We start from the raw sequence: 18,358 nt of genomic DNA, 5'->3' as shown, positions 1-18,358 counted from the left end.
CTTCCACTGTAAAGTGACAATTTTGGAGATACGAGGCTGTGTGAGTAGATTACAGCATATTTTTATTTTTTTATATAATTAAAATATTGTTATATATTATTCTATAATAATATTATTATATTATTTTATGAACTTATTATTTGTTAATTGATAGAATTCATATTTTCATTACATTGGCTATGTTTTATTTTTTCCTATGCATCTCCAGTGTTACTGTTGTTATTATTATTAATATTATTATTATTATTATTGTTGTTGTTGTTGCTGTTACACAATTAAAAAGACTTGACCCTGTAAATGAACTCATAGACTTAATTATGGTTTTATATGTATCATTTCTGTTTATGTTACATACTTTACAGTTAACAACAGAGTTAACGATGATTCTCTTTTTGAATTGTCGAAATTTCTTCCTTTTTCTTTACTCGTTTCTGTCTCTCAGACAGTTCAGCCCTCAACCACACCCAATCTTTCCACCCTGGGGGGGTCATTATCAACACCCCGCCCCCCGCGGCCACGCAAGACACGCGACTGTAAGCCTAAAATGAGGAAGCTGAAGTACCACCAGTACATCCCCCCAGACCAGAGGGGCGGGTCAGGGGGCGGATCTGGGAGTAATTCTCAAAAGAGCAGCACCAGTCAGGCTCAGCCTATCGACCCCGCCTACTCCCGCCTCCTACAGCAGCAGCAGGTCTTCCTGCAGCTGCAGATTCTCAACCAGCAGCAGCTCACTGTGGCAACCAGGTACATCAGCAACTAACACGAGAGAACCCTGAGAACCCTCCGTACTGGGCTGTAAGGCGTATTAACCCTTCGATTTCTGGAGTTATTGATGCCCTTTCATTACAGTATTTAAATTTCCTGATAGTTGCATAGTTGAATAGATAAGTGATTTATTACATTTACATTCAAGCTAAATCCCATATCGACACATTCAGCTCAAACCAAAGGGTTTGATTCAGAATAAATGCTCAAGGAACACTTTGTATTGTGAGAGGGTTCTTCAGATTGATGGAGCATGTGCTGTACATGGTTCTATATAGAAACCTTTTGAAACGGGTTGTGTATAGAACCTAAAAGGGTTCTTCTATTGGTACTTGATGATAGCAGAACCCTTTTTGGTGAATTGATGAAACCAATCACTATTTATAAATGTATGTATGTACACATACACACACACACTCACCGGCCACTTTATTAGGTACCCCTTGCTAGTAAAAGGTTGGACCCCCTTTTGCCTTCAGAACTGTCTTAATTCTTCATGACAGACTTTAAACAAGGTGTTGGAAACGTTCCTCAGAGATTCTGGTTGGTTATTTGAGTTCCTGTTGCCTTTCTATCATCTGGAACCAGTCTGCCCATTCTCCTCTGACCTCTCACATCAACAAGGCATTTTCGTCCACACAACTGACCGCTCACTGGATGTTTCCTCTTTTTCGGACCGTTCTCTGTAAACCCTAGAGATGGTTGTGTGTGAAAATCCCAGCAGATCAGCAGTTTCTGAAATACTCAGACCAGCCCGTCTGGCACCAACAACCACGCCACGTTCAAAGTCCCTTAAATCCCCTTTCTTCCCCGTTCTGATGCTCGATCTGCACTTCAGCAGGTCGTCTTGACCACCTCTACAGGCCTAAATGCAGTGAGCTGCGGCCGTGTGATTGGCTGATTAGCTATTAGTGTTAACAAGCAATTGAATTGGCTGGTGAGTGTGTGTGTGTGTGTGTATATATATATATACAATAATTTTCAACAATCTGGTTTTTATGGATTTCATAAAATAGAACATTTAACATCTATATGTTTATTCATATGCATCAGCAAAGAGGACTTTCTGACACCCACATTATGTATCCAATCAGCAGTGAGAACCAAGTCGTGAGCTTTTCTGGAGCTGTGCCGCAAAGCTGCCCTCAGCCCGTTGCCCTGGCATCAAACCCCACCCTCCGAGGAACAAGTCCCACCCACAAGCCGGAATTACTTCCTCCAAACCTTGACGACTTAACGGTAACACTCTCATTGCATCTTTGCTAAAAGAGATTCCAAAACCACGTTTTCCCCAAAATGTAATCGATCAGCCGATGATGCTGCGTTCATATGTTGGCTTTAGAAGAATGATGGCAAACTGGATATTCCATTGTTTTCAATGGAGCCGCAATGGAAAATTCTGCCAAACCATAGCAGTAAGCAGAACGTTCCATCAAGAGTTCAGTTTTCCCATCTTTTGCCTTCAACCATAACAAACAGTGGAGTTAACCAGATGTTGAATTCCAGTTGAACCCAGTAGTATACATACATACACACACACACACCCACACACACACACACACGTTATCTAAGCCACTTATCCTTCTGGATCGTGGATGGTGCTGGAGCCTATCCCAGCAGGCATTGTTCAGAAGGCTGGAAACACCTTGGACAGGCCACCAATTCATCACAGGGTACATCGCTATACATTAAAAAATAGAAAGAGTGTTAAATAAACAGTCTGCACTGCTAAGGCTCCCCTCTAATGACTATCTATTTCCATCAACTACGAAATACAAGGGGTCCTCGGGGGTCTGGGACTCCCTAAATAACCTCTAGGACCCCCTGAATGTCCCAAATTGAAAATTCTGGGGGGTTCTTGAAAATGAACTGTTAGGGAAAAATAGATGCTCAGATACAGATTCAGTGGAGCTCAATGTGTAGCTGCTTCACCCACAGAGTCAGCTTCTGTCGTTGGTGGTCTAGATTAACTAGAGCTGCAGCACTGCTCTGCCTCAGGGTGGCGCTCTAGCAAACTGGTTCACACAGTTTTTCACCGCAAATCTGAACACAGCGTAAGTGTTTTTCATGCCTCTCATTCTCCCAGGTGTCTGAACTCCGACAGCAGCTGCGCAAACGTGGACTCCCGGTCTCCGGCACCAAACCCGCCCTGCTGGAGAGACTCCGCCCCTTCCAGATGCCCCGCCCCCAGCTAACCCCCGCCCCTCTCTCCCAGATGGAGGTGACCCTGGACCCTTCCCAGCCGCCCAGCCTGAGCATCTCTAATGTGGATGTTTCCACCAGCCCCTCTCACATCTACATCCAGTCTTCAGGGCTGGTGGAGCAGGGCTTGACTGGGGTTGCTTACCTGACCTCCCCGGTTTCTTCTGCGGGCTCCAGCCCGAGCCTGCAGGCCCCCTCACCCCCACTGCCCTCTGGCGCCCTCTGGAGGTCAGAGCAGGCAGCGGAGGAGCTGAGTGTGGAGCTGAAGATGAGGGAGAGGATTCGGAGCAGACCGAGAGAGAAAGCACTGGATACAGTCACACAGGTAAGTTCCTGTGTTGCTGAGCAGGACTGTGTTTCAAAAAAAATACTGATGTCAAGTGACCAATCAGAGTCAAGACAAACTACAAACAATACTCGCAAGCGAACTAGCTAATATGCCTGAACGATACTTTCTATTTAATTTTTTGTAAATATATTTTTTAAGATTAACTGTTTAAAATAACATCTTGATTGAAGCCACATATTAAATAATATAGTAACACAACGTCTCTTAGGAACCCCCTTTAGGCTGCAAGCGATTTTCAAGTCCAAGATTATTAAGATTAATTGACCCTTATTAGTCCCACAACGGGGAAATAATTCAGCTCACGACCCACTTTGGTTGTATGGAAAATGCTGCTAAGCTTCAAAACACTTTTTAAACATGAACTTAAACATAAACATAAACATTATCTCCACTGAGACGCCGTTGCTAGGCAACAACTCTGACAGCTGTAGGAGACGCTCAAGCCATTTGAACATTTTTTACTTCTCGCTTTGCCACAAACAGAAAACAGACACTGTTAAGACCACATCTGACCGACAGCCGATTTGGTCCGACTCTGAAGACGAGACGACGCTAAATTCCCAAACCGTCGTCACCACTGAGCAGCTTTTCAGTCGGCAGCTGTGACAGAAGAACAGCTGAACAACCTGGAATCAGCCAGAAATGAACCCAACACCATTCGCCAAGGGTTCTAACAGTGTTTATATGATTGGCCAGCGGGGGGCAAAGTTTTATTACACACCTCTATAAGAACACCTCAACCAGTTTGCACTGAAGTCCCTGTAGTTACTGAATAATAAGCCTTACTATGTAATAAGCCTGAGATTTTTAGGGGTTAACATGTCCACATCCCATATTAACAGCACCACGGTTACCATAGTAACTTTACCTCCATAATTCAATATTTCACCCAGCTTCAAAGTCTGACCTCTGCCAGAAAACAAGAGCATTAAAAATGAAAAAGTCTCCCGCTGGGGTTGTTCATGTTGCTGTGGTTATGCCACCTTTAATCAAGGCACCGTCTGAAATGCTCACACAGTCCTGATCAGTCCTATCTATCTATCTATCTATCTATCTATCTATCTATCTATCTATCTATCTGTCTGTCTGTCTGTCTGTCTGTCTGTCTGTCTATCTATCTATCTATCTATCTATCTGTCTATCTGTCTGTCTGTCTGTCTGTCTAATAGTTAATGTCTTTACTCATCTTTCATTTGGTTTGTACGTCTTTCAGCCTTGTGGAGGTTCCCTACATCCCTTCCTGCAACAGGACCCGGGATGCTCCAGAGGGAAACCAGACACAGACGGACAGGAAATGCTCTTCACACAGGTCAGTATAAACCGCCGTATGTAGAGAACAGAAACGTTGTCGTGCTCGTGAACGGACAAGCTTCACATGTCCGGGTTTAATCTCGAACGGACAAAAAATGTTTGTGTGCACCAGCATTAGCTCGGCGCTAACATCATATCAGAAATTCCATAAAGGCGCTACCAGAAATTAGCATTGTCATAGAGATGGTTTTTGGTAGATTTGCCACCAATATAGAGAGACAGACAGACAGACAGACAGACAGACAGATAGACAGACAGACAGACAGACAGACAGACAGATAGATAGATAGACACATAGATAGGCAGGCAGGCAGGCAGACAGACAGACAGAGAGATAGATAGATAGATAGCCAGGCAGACAGACAGACAGACAGACAGACAGACAGACAGACAGACAGACAGATAGATAGATAGATAGATAGATAGATAGATAGATAGATAGATAGACAGACACATAGATAGGCAGGCAGGCAGGCAGGCAGACAGACAGACACAGAGATAGATAGACAGACAGACAGACAGACAGACAGACAGATAGACAGATAGATAGATAGATAGATAGATAGATAGATAGATAGATAGATAGATTGATAGACAGAAAGATATGCAGATAGACAGACAGACAGACAGACAAAAACACCAATTCTCAGCAAGTTCAGTTTCACATTTTACAAAACAAAACTTTTTTTTTTCAGTTTCAGTAAATGGGTGCAGCTGAATCAGCTCTTTCAAACTGACACACTGCTTTTCACGCCTCTAGTTCATACACTCGCTGTAAAGTATTCTCTTTAGATTCCCAGGCGGCAGTTAAACAGATAAAGCTCCCCTCTCTTGCTCTGTTCGCTGTATCAGCAGGTGTTCTCCTGTCAGCCGTGTGATTCCATTGGCCAGGATTTTGAGCTCCCTGTCCAAATCACAGCAAGTCCAGTGCAAGCCTCACCCCCTGCGGACCGCAGCCTGGAGGAACTCCTGCAGGAGGCCATTCAAAAAGTACAGGTGCGTGTCAGGAAGGGAGAGAGAAATAACTGCCCTTGATATTATCTCTTTGAGTGGTGTTTAGGGTAAAAAATGGGGCGTCATAATTACATGTTTCTCTTTATATTAGATGGACCCATGTGAGTCCATAGATGACATTTTGGAGGATCCTGTTAGTTGCTCTGGTGAGTCAAAAGCACTTTCCTCTCCCTCTGTATGTAACATATAAACATGCTATTGGGAGTCTGAGGAGTCGGGAGATCGCTGGTGATGCCATAGCCATCCGTAAGTGCGTATCCGTAATCCGTAACAGAGCACAGCTGTCCTCGCTCTCTCTTTGGGTGGGTAGGATGGCCCTCCCTGTATGCCCATGAGTCAGCATGATTCTAGCGTGTCTGTTAGCTAACTTAAAAGAAATAGCTTTTAATGTGGACCTAAAAAAAACAACCGTTTGTGACATGATTATGTCAATATTATGTTGCAGGATAAACATATTGTTGAAGAGACTCCAGATGCATGCATGTTCTTGCAGAACCCTGCTATAAAGACATTCCAGGCATCCTGACGTTATTTCCTTTCACTGTTCTATTTTTCCAGATAACGTTCCCACCATTTCGGAAATCAAAACGTCCAGCACCGCCGCCCTGAGCTCGTCTCTTAGCCCCCAGCGAAGCTCCAAAGACGACAGCGCGCTGTCGGCATCTCCGCTGTGCTCCTCACTGCTGCTGGAGCTTCCCCCTTCCCCGGTCAGCGCCCCTAACTCGGCCCCCCCTCCTCCTCCACCCATCTGCACCACTCCGCCCCTGAGCGCCCCCTCCAGGAAGCGGAAGTCCAACGCACCAACCTTTGACCCTGCCGACTGGCTGGAGTCTCTGAGCTCCGGCATGCAGCCTCTCACTCCGCCGGCCGCTCCGTTCCTGGAGAGCGACTTCGGCCTGGAATCGGACCTGAACGTCAACAGAGTGCTCGACCTGATGGTGGAGCAGTGGTGAGGGACACAGGAGAGGTCAAACGTGTCCCCAGAACATTCTCTGCCCTACTAATTCTGTCTGAACTTTTCACTTTCCTCACTTTCCTCCATCTCGCACATGCACTGGGCTCGCGGACTTCAGCTCAAGTGACATGATGTGGTCGATCAGCTAATGCGTGTCTGGTGGACGAAGTTTACTTCTTTAGTTTTGCTCTGTCCATGTAATGGTGCTATTAGCATCCTACAAGGTCTTCTGGCTGCCCATCTCCTTGTTGCTAAGCAACAAAAGCATCCTAACTTTGTAACATCTACAAGGGTGAAGATGAGCTCCAGCAAACGTGGGGCTCTTTAGTTTCTATAGTTATACCCTGGAGGCTATTGTAGCAAATGTAGTGAAATGCTTGTAATGCTTGCTATTAGCATCGTATAAACTGCATTCTTCTGGCTGTGCGTCTCCCTGTTGCTAAGCAACAACAGTCCCATAACTTTGTGATATGTACAGGCAGGAAGTTTAACTATTGCTATCAGCTAGCAAACGTGGTACTGCTAAACCACAAAAAAAAGAAAAAAAAAGCTTTTTTTATGTAATTCTGTTTTTTTTTAAAATTCATTTTAGCCAAGGTTTATACAGGGTGAGTCAAAGGTCACAGGACACCGATTTATTTTATTTTTTTTTATTTTATTATTGACTTTTATCTCTGGGGTTGTCTCAAACAAATTGTGTATGCTGAGAAAATCCACAACAAACATCACCTTCGGCGCCACATCGTGGAGGCTTGTGAGCCTTCAGCTCTGTGTTCAGCACCAGGGACAGCACATCGAACACATCATATAGCTGTGCATCACAGGCAACGTTCCCAGTTGTTGTTGCAAATTTCTGTGTTGATGACTTTTGAACCACAAGAGATATTGCAAATCTGATTGCGGCAATCGATTTCGGAGACAATTCCGGTCTTTTTTGATATGCTATATGACCACCTTCCCACTGGAAAAACTTGCCCTTGCCCATGTTCCGGACATAGCCTAAGACATAGGCCCCCTCAGCCATTACTTGCTGTGGTGTTCAGAGATGAAATAAAACGGTGTCCTGTGACTTTTGACTCACCCTGTAGGTAACAGTGTGTCATACAGTGCCACGCTCTTATCTATAAGCATGGCTACTACTGTTTTTAGCTAAACTAACAAGTTCTACTTAGTATAGTATGCCATACAGTGTCAGAAACCATATTAGCAACACTGCTAACAAATATACACAGTTTGAGGCCAATGTGTGACGATACGGGCAGTTTGCCCAAAGCTAATTGCTAATGCGGCTATACTACTTGATAGCTGCAGTAGCCTCATAGCTCCAGTGCAGAACTACAGAAGCAAACTTTAGACACCAGACGTCTCAGCTGATCAACTGCATTTAAGGTAAGCAGTGAAATGAGTCATTTTTGGCCAAATTCTGACTTTGAGTTAATAAAAGCTTGAATTCAATTTGAGCCTGATGTATATTAGAGAACCGGACCGAACCTCAAACGTCACCACTCGGGTTCTTTCATGTTCAGATGAATATTTCAAGCCGCGAGGGGTTGTGCACACGCCCGTGCTTGTGTGTGTATGCAATTGGATGCTTGATGGGTAATTACCCACTTTCAGATGGCGTCTCCCTGGAGAGGTGACCCCCCCCCCCCCCCTTTCATTCTTTCATCCATCCTTCCTTTCACACCCATCCATCTCTGTCCACTGATGTGACCAAACAGACTCTCTGCTCTACGCAATGTCGGGAGAGAGAGAGAGAGAAAGATAGAGAGAGTGAGAAAGAGATGATTCGGTGACTTCTTCCAAAAGGCATTTCACACACATATGCATGTGCAAACATATTCTAAACATAATCGGCCTTCCTATATACAAGCCTTTTTTCCAAAATAATAATCAGGGACAGTGATAAAAATAGAAAGCAGCGATTAGAAAATTCAGTTTGACCCGTATTATATCGAAAATGACACAAAAACATGATATTTGATGTTTGTTTCTAATTAAATTTATTGTTGTTTTTCGTAAAGATGTGCTCATTTCAAATGTAATGCCTGCAACATGTTCCAAAAAACATGGGACAGTTGTTTACTACTGTGTTGCATCACCTTTCCAACGACACCTAATAGTTGTTGGGTGCCTGAAGACACCAACGGATCCAGTTTTTGAAGCTGAAATTTTTGTCATTCGTCCATTAAGCAAGTCTCTTTAGCTGCGCAACCACTCGGTGCCTTCGTTCTCGTAATTTGCACTTCATAATGCGCTACATGTTTTCAGTAAGAGACAAGCCAGTCTAGCACCCACACTCTGGTTATGTATGGACATCCCTGAAAAAGACGTCATCTAGAAGGCAGCATGGTGCTCCAAATTTCAGCTTTAATGGTGCCTTCACAGTTATGAATATACAATAGACCCTGACTTTTGAACTTTATACTGGTAACAGTCTGGATGGTCATGATGGCCATTATTTCCCTCAACATTCTGAAAGTTTGACCCATCAGACCACAGTACATGTTTCCATTGTGCATCAGTCCATTTCAGACGAGCTTGAGCCTGGCAGTGTTTCTGGATGTTGTTGAGAAATGACTTCAGCTGTGCAGAGTACAGTCTTAACTTGCCTTTGTTGAATCAGTGATGGACGTTGTTTATTGGCAACGGTTTGTCAAAGAATTCCCGAGTCCCTGGGGTGACATCCATCACAGAAACATGTTGGTTTTTAATGTAGTGCCGTCTAAAGGGTCAAAGACCCGTTTATCGGATTTATCAGTATATTTATTGAATAAATGATTAAATCTGACAAATGTTTGTTGTAAACATGAACACAAAGTCTTAATTGATTTTTTCCATCTGGTTTCATTTGTTTTGGATTTTATTTTCTCCATATAACTGCCCATTCAGGCTACAGCAGCTTAGCCCCACCCATTCTACCAACAGCAGTGCGGTTTAGCCCCGCCCATTCAGCCAACAGCAGTTTAGCCCCACAGAGATTTCTCTGAATTCTCTGAAACTTTTGACCATATTATGCACTCTAGAGGGCGAAATATCTCAAATCCTTGGGCACGTTGTTCTTAAACTATTCTCTAATGCATTTTTGGTGAACCTCAGTCAATCCACGCTCATAATGGACTAGCATGATTGCATCACCTGTTTGCCTGTTGCTTTTGCAACATGCTGAGGCATCATTTTGAGAATGAGCATATATGTACAAAAGAAAACCCCGTGAATTTGATCAGGTAAATCATTACGTATCTCGTCTTTGTGTCGTTTCTGTTGAAATACACGTCAGAGTGGATTTATAGCTGCTTTCTCACATTGTCCTATCCTGGAATTGAGGTTTGTAAAATATGTTATATTGTTTATTGGTGTAGACGCACCTTCACCTCCGAGCCAGACAAACTGTCGGCGCTGGGGCGAGTGTGTGTCGTCGGGAGCTTAAGGCAAGCTGTGTGTGTTTGCAGGGAAGTGTATGCGCTCCCTGTGTGTGTACGCTTTTTTTTGCTGCTTTTTTATGCATATTTGTGTTCATGCATACATGTTCATGAATGCAAATGGACACATTCTCTATCTACGAGTTCCCGCGCACTGTGAGTAGGATGCCTAAAGCATCCGAATGCACTTGTTTCCACTGGTATCTGCTGTTGTACAGTTTTTTCCCTACTGAACAAAAAAAAAAAATCCATGTTTTCTTTCCATGTTTCAATCGTTTTAAGTGCTGGCACCATGCCAAAAAAGGCCTCGGCTCAACAATAGGTCCTCCGGAGACGTTAGGTTTGAATGGAAATGTCTTTGTGTAGCGTTTCATTACTCCGGCGGGCAGAGTACCTGATTCCGAGCGCTGGCCCAGAGCCAAAATTTCTATCCTCCTTCAGCTTATCATGTTATCAATAAGGTCAGGAAAACTGATCTCAGAGCAGAGTTTAGGAGGCGGATACTTTCCATCGATTTCCTTACGGCGAGCACACCTAGAGGCCAGCCCAATTAAACCCCACACTGAGTTGCCAGCTTACTTGTATTTGGGTTAATGGCCTTTTTTTTACTGTCTAAGTCCATTATTTGTCTAAAAATGTCATGTAGTGCGACCGTCCAACCATATTTGCCGGTTAAACAACTGTTCTAAAGGATAATTTAGCCGTCACATTTTTAAAAAGAATAGGGCATGTGTAAAAGTATTCAACTCGAATGTCACACGGCACAACCGAAAACAAGGGACTTATATTCTGACATGCTTTTAAAGGTGTGGGCACCAGAAGACCCCTAGTGACCTTCATTGCCAAAGTAGCTTCCAGTTTACCAAGTCAGCTGGTGCGACCCCAGGAAAACCATGAACACGTGTTATCATTGTAATAATGCTTATTAATTCCATAACTTCACAATGGTTTTATATGGGGGTCCAAGCACTAAGACTAGTATCTAAATGTTTTCAGTAGGTTTATATAATTTTTATTAATTACTTTACTCTTTATTATTGGTTGCACCACTTGACATTTCCTTATTGGTAAAATTGGTCCCGCTAACAAAGGAATTCTGTAATAAAAGCTATGAAAAATAAATATTACACATTGAAGACTTTTGCAAATACAAACATGCATTCAATTATCATTTTGCAGGCCTTATTTGTCATTGGCCATTTTATCACAAACATCCACCATATCGGTGCTCTTTGTAGGTTTACAGTTACAAACTCTTGCCTGATGTTGTGGACAACCAGCCTAAGCTCTCCAGGAGTGGCTCTGCGGTCAGAAACCGACCACTACCGAAGGGCTAGAGGCTACTGAGCATCAACAGATGGGCTACAGGCTCTAACTGGACTTCTAAGTGGGCCTACAAGATAGGGACGTTTGATAAAATGGTCAATAGGTGTACCACAGCACACTGGTGCACCACCCAAATAACATCTGGTCAGTGGTGGTCCAGTGGTGGAGTGTTTCTGATATAATGGCCACTGTAGCTACAAGGTAAATGCACATAATAAACTGGCAACTCAATGTATGTATTTCAGGGGACACCCTTTGAACACACTTTGAGCTTATCTGATGGGACCCACACAGTCATTGTCCACAGTAGCTGGACAGTAGCCACTTTCAGACATACTCGGAGCAATACAGTTCATGAGATACACGGCTGTTGGCCTAAACCCACGTCGCCCACCCTATTCCACTCTGTATAAATGCCTCAGTCTTGTTGGTACAGGACAGTTTGTTTGATAATCAGCACACTGTCCAGAATCAGAACGTGTGAAGGTGCTGGAGAATCACAGCATCTGTGTAGATGGACCTCAAGCACAAGTCTGTAAGACTATCTATGTGTTTCTATTCCTTTACTGCTGTTGTTGCTTTAAATTGATTGGCTCATGTCAAAGCGCTCAATGAGCAAATGGCAAAGAGCATCAACCTACCAAAAAAGAGACCCCTCCCATTTCTGTGTTTACTTATCAGTTTATTTATTGAGTAAATGATCAAATCTGACAACCATTCACGTGACAACCTGTCGTCAACTTTCAAAACAAAAAATTAAAGTCTTAATTGATTTTTCCCAGCTGGTTTCATTTGTCCTGGATTTTGTCATTTTATTTTTCGTAATTAATGGAGCCACCGGCTCCATTAGGATGATTTATGCCTAGAGCAGTTAAGCCCCGCCCATTCAGCCTACAGCAGTTGATCTCCGCCCATTCAGCCTACAGCAGTTAAACCCTGCCCACCCAGTCTACAGCTGTTTAGCCCCGCCCATTTAGCCTACAGCAGTTTAACCCTGCCCATTTAGCCTACAGCAGTTTAGCCCCACCCATTCAGTCTACAGCAGTTTAGCCCCGCCCATTAAACATGCTCTACTTTTAGCCCCTCCTATTCAGCCTACAGCAATTTAGCCCCACCAATTCAGCCAACTGCAGTTTAGCCCCGCCCACTCAGCCTACAGTAATTTAGACCTCCCCATTAAGGCTACAGCAGTCTAGCCCCACCCATTTACCTACAGCAGTTTAGCTGTATTAGAAGATAATTCAAGTAAACATTGTGCTGTTCCTGGCTGTCAGGAAGCAAATGAATCCACAAATCCAAAAGAAGCAGCTAAGTCTGAAGCCCACTCAGTCTGAAGCCCACTCATCCGCAGAGTGCTTTTTGAACATGGCACTATACAGAGCCAATCAGAACAAAGCTCATTTACATATATTAAAGAGAAGTTGGAAGATGGTCATGTCAAAGTTAAGTACAGTTTGTTGTGGTGCATCAAGCTGCACAAACGTTGTGGGATAAATGTAGAATAAAGTAATAAGGAAACATCTGTGCCGCCATAATATATATCTGATTTCATGTACTATATAAAATATCTGATTTCATGTACTATATAAAATATCTGATTTCATGTACTATATAAAATATCTGATTTCGTGTACTATATAAAAGACGAAATATCAACCCTTCAGGATGTTTTTTTTTTCCTGATGCACTTGAAATTCTCCGAATGTAAACCTTCTAGAGGTGCCCACACTGCCAGGCCGAGCGAGTATTATGCATAGACGGATGGCAAAAATAAAATGAGTGTGGCTGGTGTGAAATGATCTAAGGTAGTCATGGCGTTCTCCGAGCTTTCATCTTACATTCCTGCCCCTCAGGCTTTCAATAATGATTTCAGAGCACAGAACGTTTCTCTAGAACACTGGAGTGTCAGCGGCGGGGTCTGCGCTTTCATGCACTGGATTTCACAATCCATCAGATTCTACACTCTCTTTCAGGGTGGACGAGGAGCCGCAGTGCACACACGCATGGAGTATAATTACTCTGGCCAGCCCATTTCCTACAATCAGCTCATCTGAGCTGGACGTTCCGTTAAAGGAAAACTCCAGCATTTTTCAAGCTGATCTCTATCTGCTGCAGCTGTTGTGTGCACTCGATTAGCACAGACAGTGGGTTCAAAATGCTTCCCTTAAGTTGGACAAGAGCAGGAAACCTGTTGACTTAAAACTCTCTTGTAGTAAAAGTCGGGCAACACAGTGGTGAATGGGTAGCTCTGTCACCTCACAGCAAGAACGGCCTGGGTTCGATTCCCCGGCCGGGCGACCAGGTCCTTTCTTCGTGGAGTTTGCACGTTCTCTGCGTGGGTTTCCTCAGGGTCCCCCCCACAGTCCAAAGACATGCAGTCAGGCCAATTGGACACACTAAAATTGCCCCTAGGTGGCTGTGAATAAATATGTCTGTCTGCCCTGCGATGGACTGGTGACCTGTCCAGGGTGTATCCTGCCTTCCACCCGATGACGGCTAGGCTAGGATCCAGCTCCCCCTGTGACCCAGAAGAGTAAGCGGTTTAGAAGGTATGTGTGTGTATAATAGAAGTCAAAGGGCAGCTGCTTAATTCCGTGAGTAAACGTTAAAAACGAGTGTAACATAAATTTGAAACTACACTGTTTACCCTCTAACAGTGCAGTGTTTAGATGAGACTTACTGATAAAACGTCTTATCAAAACCGTTCTTAGAAAGTTTTACTGGAGAAAAAAGGCAAAAAACAAAAAAAAAAGTTCCGGCTACTTTCGTTTTACTCCATCCACACCACTACGCTGCTAAAGGAAGTTTGAGAAAGACAGGAATACATTTGTGTGCAAAAGTTTGGGCGCCACGGCCATGTTTTTGTTAATTTTCTGATTGTGAATAAGTGAACACGCCCTCTACTGAGAACACACTCCTGCATATTTTACTGCAGTTATTGTTTACATGCTGAGTAATGAGGTGAGATTAGGAGGTGAAAAAAAGCCCATAAAATGTGGCCCTGTGAGTGATGGCACATTTCATATGGCTTGTTTATATTCTGTTTATAAAATATTAAACTTTACTATACAATATATATATATATATATATATATATATATATATATATATATATATATATACACTGTATATTCTATATCACTGCTGTCAGAAGAAAACCTCAAATCTCAGTTTTTGTCATTTTTCAGCTTTTGACATCATTTGAAACTACCTGTTGTGCTTTACATCGTGTATAAATTTCATAAACAGACGTAAGAAACGGGTCAAACTGACATGAAAAGACGTCTGGTTCCATTACTTACATTAAAAGTAAGGTAGGTTTTATCTTTCATCTGACAGCAGTGATATACATGTAGGTATATATATATATATATATATATATATATATATATATATATATAAAACCTAATATAAAACACAGGAAATTTTGCATATGTTTGCTTGTTCCCTCCACCGGAGGATGTGCTAACATATTTTCACACAGAAAAACAACAAAATATATTATTACAGTTTGCTATAATAGCAATAGTTACTTTGCTTCCATCCGTGACTGAAGCTGTGTTTGCCTGCCAGTTGGTCTCATATCTGGCAACTCAGGGTGTTAAAATAGTCCTGGAAATGGGCCAAAACACAGACTCTCAGCTCGGGAACTCCGATTTCCCATTTTAAAGGAGAACATCCTGCAATCGGACAAGTCAGTGTTTCAGCTCGGCTTCATACCTGTGTTAAATTTCATCATAAAGGAACTTAAGATTGTGTCTCAGCATCTAGCCGACATCATAAAGTAAACAGAGAGGATGTGAAAAGGTTTAGCGCAGGCAAAAGTTTGCTTTACGGAGCCTTGATGTCTAAACGTTTACTAAGGAGCGCGCAAAACCTTCTAGCGCATGCTAAGATTTAGAGGCACAGATGGCTGCAGTTTAAATGACGTCAGCTGCAAATTTAGATACAGATCGACTCACTTCAACAGCTGTAGACAGATGAAAACAGAAAGAGAGGAGAAATTCTCTCTGGAAGAGCTGGAAGTTCTAATATGTGGCCTAAAATAAATGCAAAAATAAATAAATAAATAAATAAATACAATGATTTTCTTATGTTTTCAAATATATCTCATAAATAAACCTTGCTTAGTTTTTTTCCTATGGCAAGAGCTAATGCACAGCCCAAAGTGAAAGTGAAAGCAACAACAAAAGCCTTGACAACAAATCCTAAAACAACTGTAAAGTTACACGTTCGTAAGTGAAAAGATAAAAAGAAAAATGAGCTTTTATTAAATACAATCTGTCTTATCTCACGCCTTCAGTTCACATTGGTAAATTGCCCTGCTTATAAATTTGCATGGTCTCCTCCCCGATTCCACCACTTAACAGTGCCACGCCCTAAAATCCAAGCTCATGAAGTCAGTCGGTGCTCAGTGGCGCCCTCTAGTGCAAAATGCATTAGTGTCGCTGCTGTAAAGGGCCCTCAGTCGAGTGATGCTGTTTGGTAACACTGTTTTAGCCCAGTTCAGATATTCTCTACACACATTATTCATTTCTGTCGTTCGTCTTGATGAAGAGGCTCCACCATCTGCGCGGATCAAGACGTGTTAACCAGATCCCACAACCCGATACGACAAACAAAGCCCATATTATCGAAATCCATGCGCAATCCTTTCTGATCGTTAGGTTCTCATGAGGAAGCTCAGGCCAAATATTGTGATTCTGAGTGATGGCACAAACGCTGAGCTCCTCAAGCAGAAAAGAGGTAAAAAAAACAAGCAGCATTTGGCTGGAAGCACATTAACATGAATCACTGCTCACTGAATTCAGTTATAGACAGAGCTAAACCTCGACGCCTTGACAAGGATTAGCAAAACAAACCAGATAGATCTACTTAATTATATGAAATTGATCGGTCTTGGCTTATTGATTGTAAGAAGAACAGTAAAGCGGTCACTGTACCGGACTGTAGTAGTGAAGAAGGAGCTGAGCCATAAGGCAAATCTCTGGTCACTGGTCAGTCTACATCCCCACCCTCTCCTGTGGTCATGAGCTTTGGGTAATGACCGAAAGAATGAGATGGCAGTGGAAATGAGCCTCTTCACAGGGTGGCGGCTACAGTCTACTGACAGGATGAAGGATGAAGCTCCACACTGAGAGGAGCCAGTTGAAGTGGTTCAAGCCCCCAGACGCCTCCAGGTGGGGGTTTACCAGGCATGGCCTCCTGGGATGAGACCCCGGGGTCGTCCTAGGATCCATTGGAGGGATTATAACGCCAAGTTGACCTGGGAGCGACTCAGGGTCTCCCAGAACAAGCTGGAGGAGGTTCCGCGGGCGCAGGGTCATCTGGGATTCTCTGCTCTCCCAACTGCTACCGCAACCTAAGCTGGAATAAGCAGTTAAAGATGATGATGATGATGATACTCTAGTCCTTCGTCAGTGCTCAGAGGATGCTGTTGGCTGGATATTTTTGGCTCTCCGTCCAGCAGCAACACTGAGGTGTTCAAAAACTCCTAACTGATCGGTGTATAAGAGAAGCAGGGAGATAGATTCAAGATTATGGGATGAAACATAACCATCTATGGACGACACGACACTTGTAGCAGAAAAGCTAGAAGGCCTGAAGGTTCTCATAAGGAAAGTTAAAGATCTGAGTGAAAAGATGGGACTTCAGCTTTATATGAGGAAAACAAACGTTGTGACAACGGGAAAGAGTGTGATGGTGGAGATATAGAAAGAGTGGACAGCTTTTGCCCACTCTGATCAATTATTAACAACAAAGGATCCGGCAGTCAAGACACATAACACAGACTGGCACTTGACAGAACTCGGCTGAAGGAGCGTGAAAAGATCTTCATGTGAAACAGTGGGTCTCTACCAACAAAGATCTGAACTGTCCACGCCAGCGGTCGGCAGCATGCGGCTCTTTTACTGTCCTGTTGAGGCTCCACAGCTGAATCAGATCAGCAGGTAATAATAAAATAATCCTCCTCTACAGTAAAATAAAGCTCTGCTGATCCTTCAACTCAGTTTAACAGTAAATGGTCTTAAACGCTGGAGTTAATGCAGAACTGCTGATTCACCCTTTAACCCTGAAGACGGCTGGTCACCGTAGCAACACAGACAACAGTCTCGCCCAGCTAGTAGCTAAAGAGACGACAAAGAGAGAGATTTAAGACGAACATCTTCTTTGTGTTTATAGTCACTCCAGCTGGTTTCCTGATACGTTTAATGTGCAACAAGTAGAAACGGTTCCACTTTTGTGGAAAAGTTTCCTGCTGGAGATGCGAGAAAAGCAGCTATAGCTGAACTAAAGCTTAAAGCAGAGCAAAATAAGTCTGTATTTTTGTTTATACTATATTTTTTATATGTTCTGTGTTAGGACAATAGCACATACAGAGACATATTTACAGCCAAGATGGCAAAATGGACATAAACTGTTGTGGCTCCCAAGGTGGTTTGATTTTTGTTGATAGGACAATATGGCTCTTTTTAACATTTGGGTTGCGACCCCTGATCCAGGCTGTGTTCTCCTCTGTGGTTCTTTATGGATGTGCGGTGCTAATACATTTCCAAACCAAGCTTTTGTTATTTTGAGAAAAGCAGGGATTTATGCGAGGCTCAGCGGAGCTTTTAAACAGTTGCAATTCTGCAATTCATAGTAATTAGGTAGCGTAAGGGAAACATCAGCCTTGACTGTTGGGGTGGTAAGCCTGGTATTTTTGACTGCTTTGGGAAAAACTTGGTTTCATCTGAAATATTTCACACTGTTTTCTCTTGATAAGATGCCATTTGTTTAATTCACATTCATATTGCTACAGTCTGTAATTGCCAAACTATAATTTTAGAACTGTAATTCTCTACATAATGTGTCCCTCACAATGTGCAGAGGCCTGCTGGGCTTTCAGGTTTATTGGACGTAGCAACAGTAACCAAACGGGCCGGAGTGGAAGCTTTTTAAAAGTGCATGTACAGTTGTGTGCAAAACTTTGGGCACCCCTGACCAATCTGCATAATTTGTTTTTGTAAACAT

At 43.0% G+C, this 18,358-nt stretch overlaps 1 protein-coding gene across 3 annotated transcripts in view; it reads left to right on the top strand.

The window, feature by feature from the left end:
- Positions 1–7,197, top strand: part of si:dkeyp-69b9.3 (myocardin) — a 32,633-nt gene extending 25,436 nt beyond the window's left edge. The window contains exons 9-15 of one of the 3 annotated variants that reach the window (XM_017714602.2): positions 443–744; positions 1,863–2,004; positions 2,852–3,292; positions 4,530–4,625; positions 5,480–5,623; positions 5,733–5,787; positions 6,200–7,197. In XM_017714602.2, the coding sequence (XP_017570091.1) occupies positions 443–744; positions 1,863–2,004; positions 2,852–3,292; positions 4,530–4,625; positions 5,480–5,623; positions 5,733–5,787; positions 6,200–6,594 (1,575 nt within the window). In that variant the 3' untranslated portion in view covers positions 6,595–7,197. Of the gene's footprint in view, positions 1–442; positions 745–1,859; positions 2,005–2,851; positions 3,293–4,529; positions 4,626–5,479; positions 5,624–5,732; positions 5,788–6,199 lie in introns of all 3 variants that reach the window. The other 2 variants (XM_017714601.2, XM_017714600.2) reach the window with 2 other exon arrangements.
- The last annotated feature ends 11,161 nt before the right edge of the window (positions 7,198–18,358 follow it).

The sequence above is a fragment of the Pygocentrus nattereri genome, chromosome 3 (genome assembly GCF_015220715.1).
Source record: "Pygocentrus nattereri isolate fPygNat1 chromosome 3, fPygNat1.pri, whole genome shotgun sequence".
Classification (NCBI taxonomy): Eukaryota; Metazoa; Chordata; class Actinopteri; order Characiformes; family Serrasalmidae; genus Pygocentrus; species Pygocentrus nattereri.
Note: the sequence above shows the minus strand (reverse complement) of the source record. Positions and strands in the feature narration are given on the sequence as shown.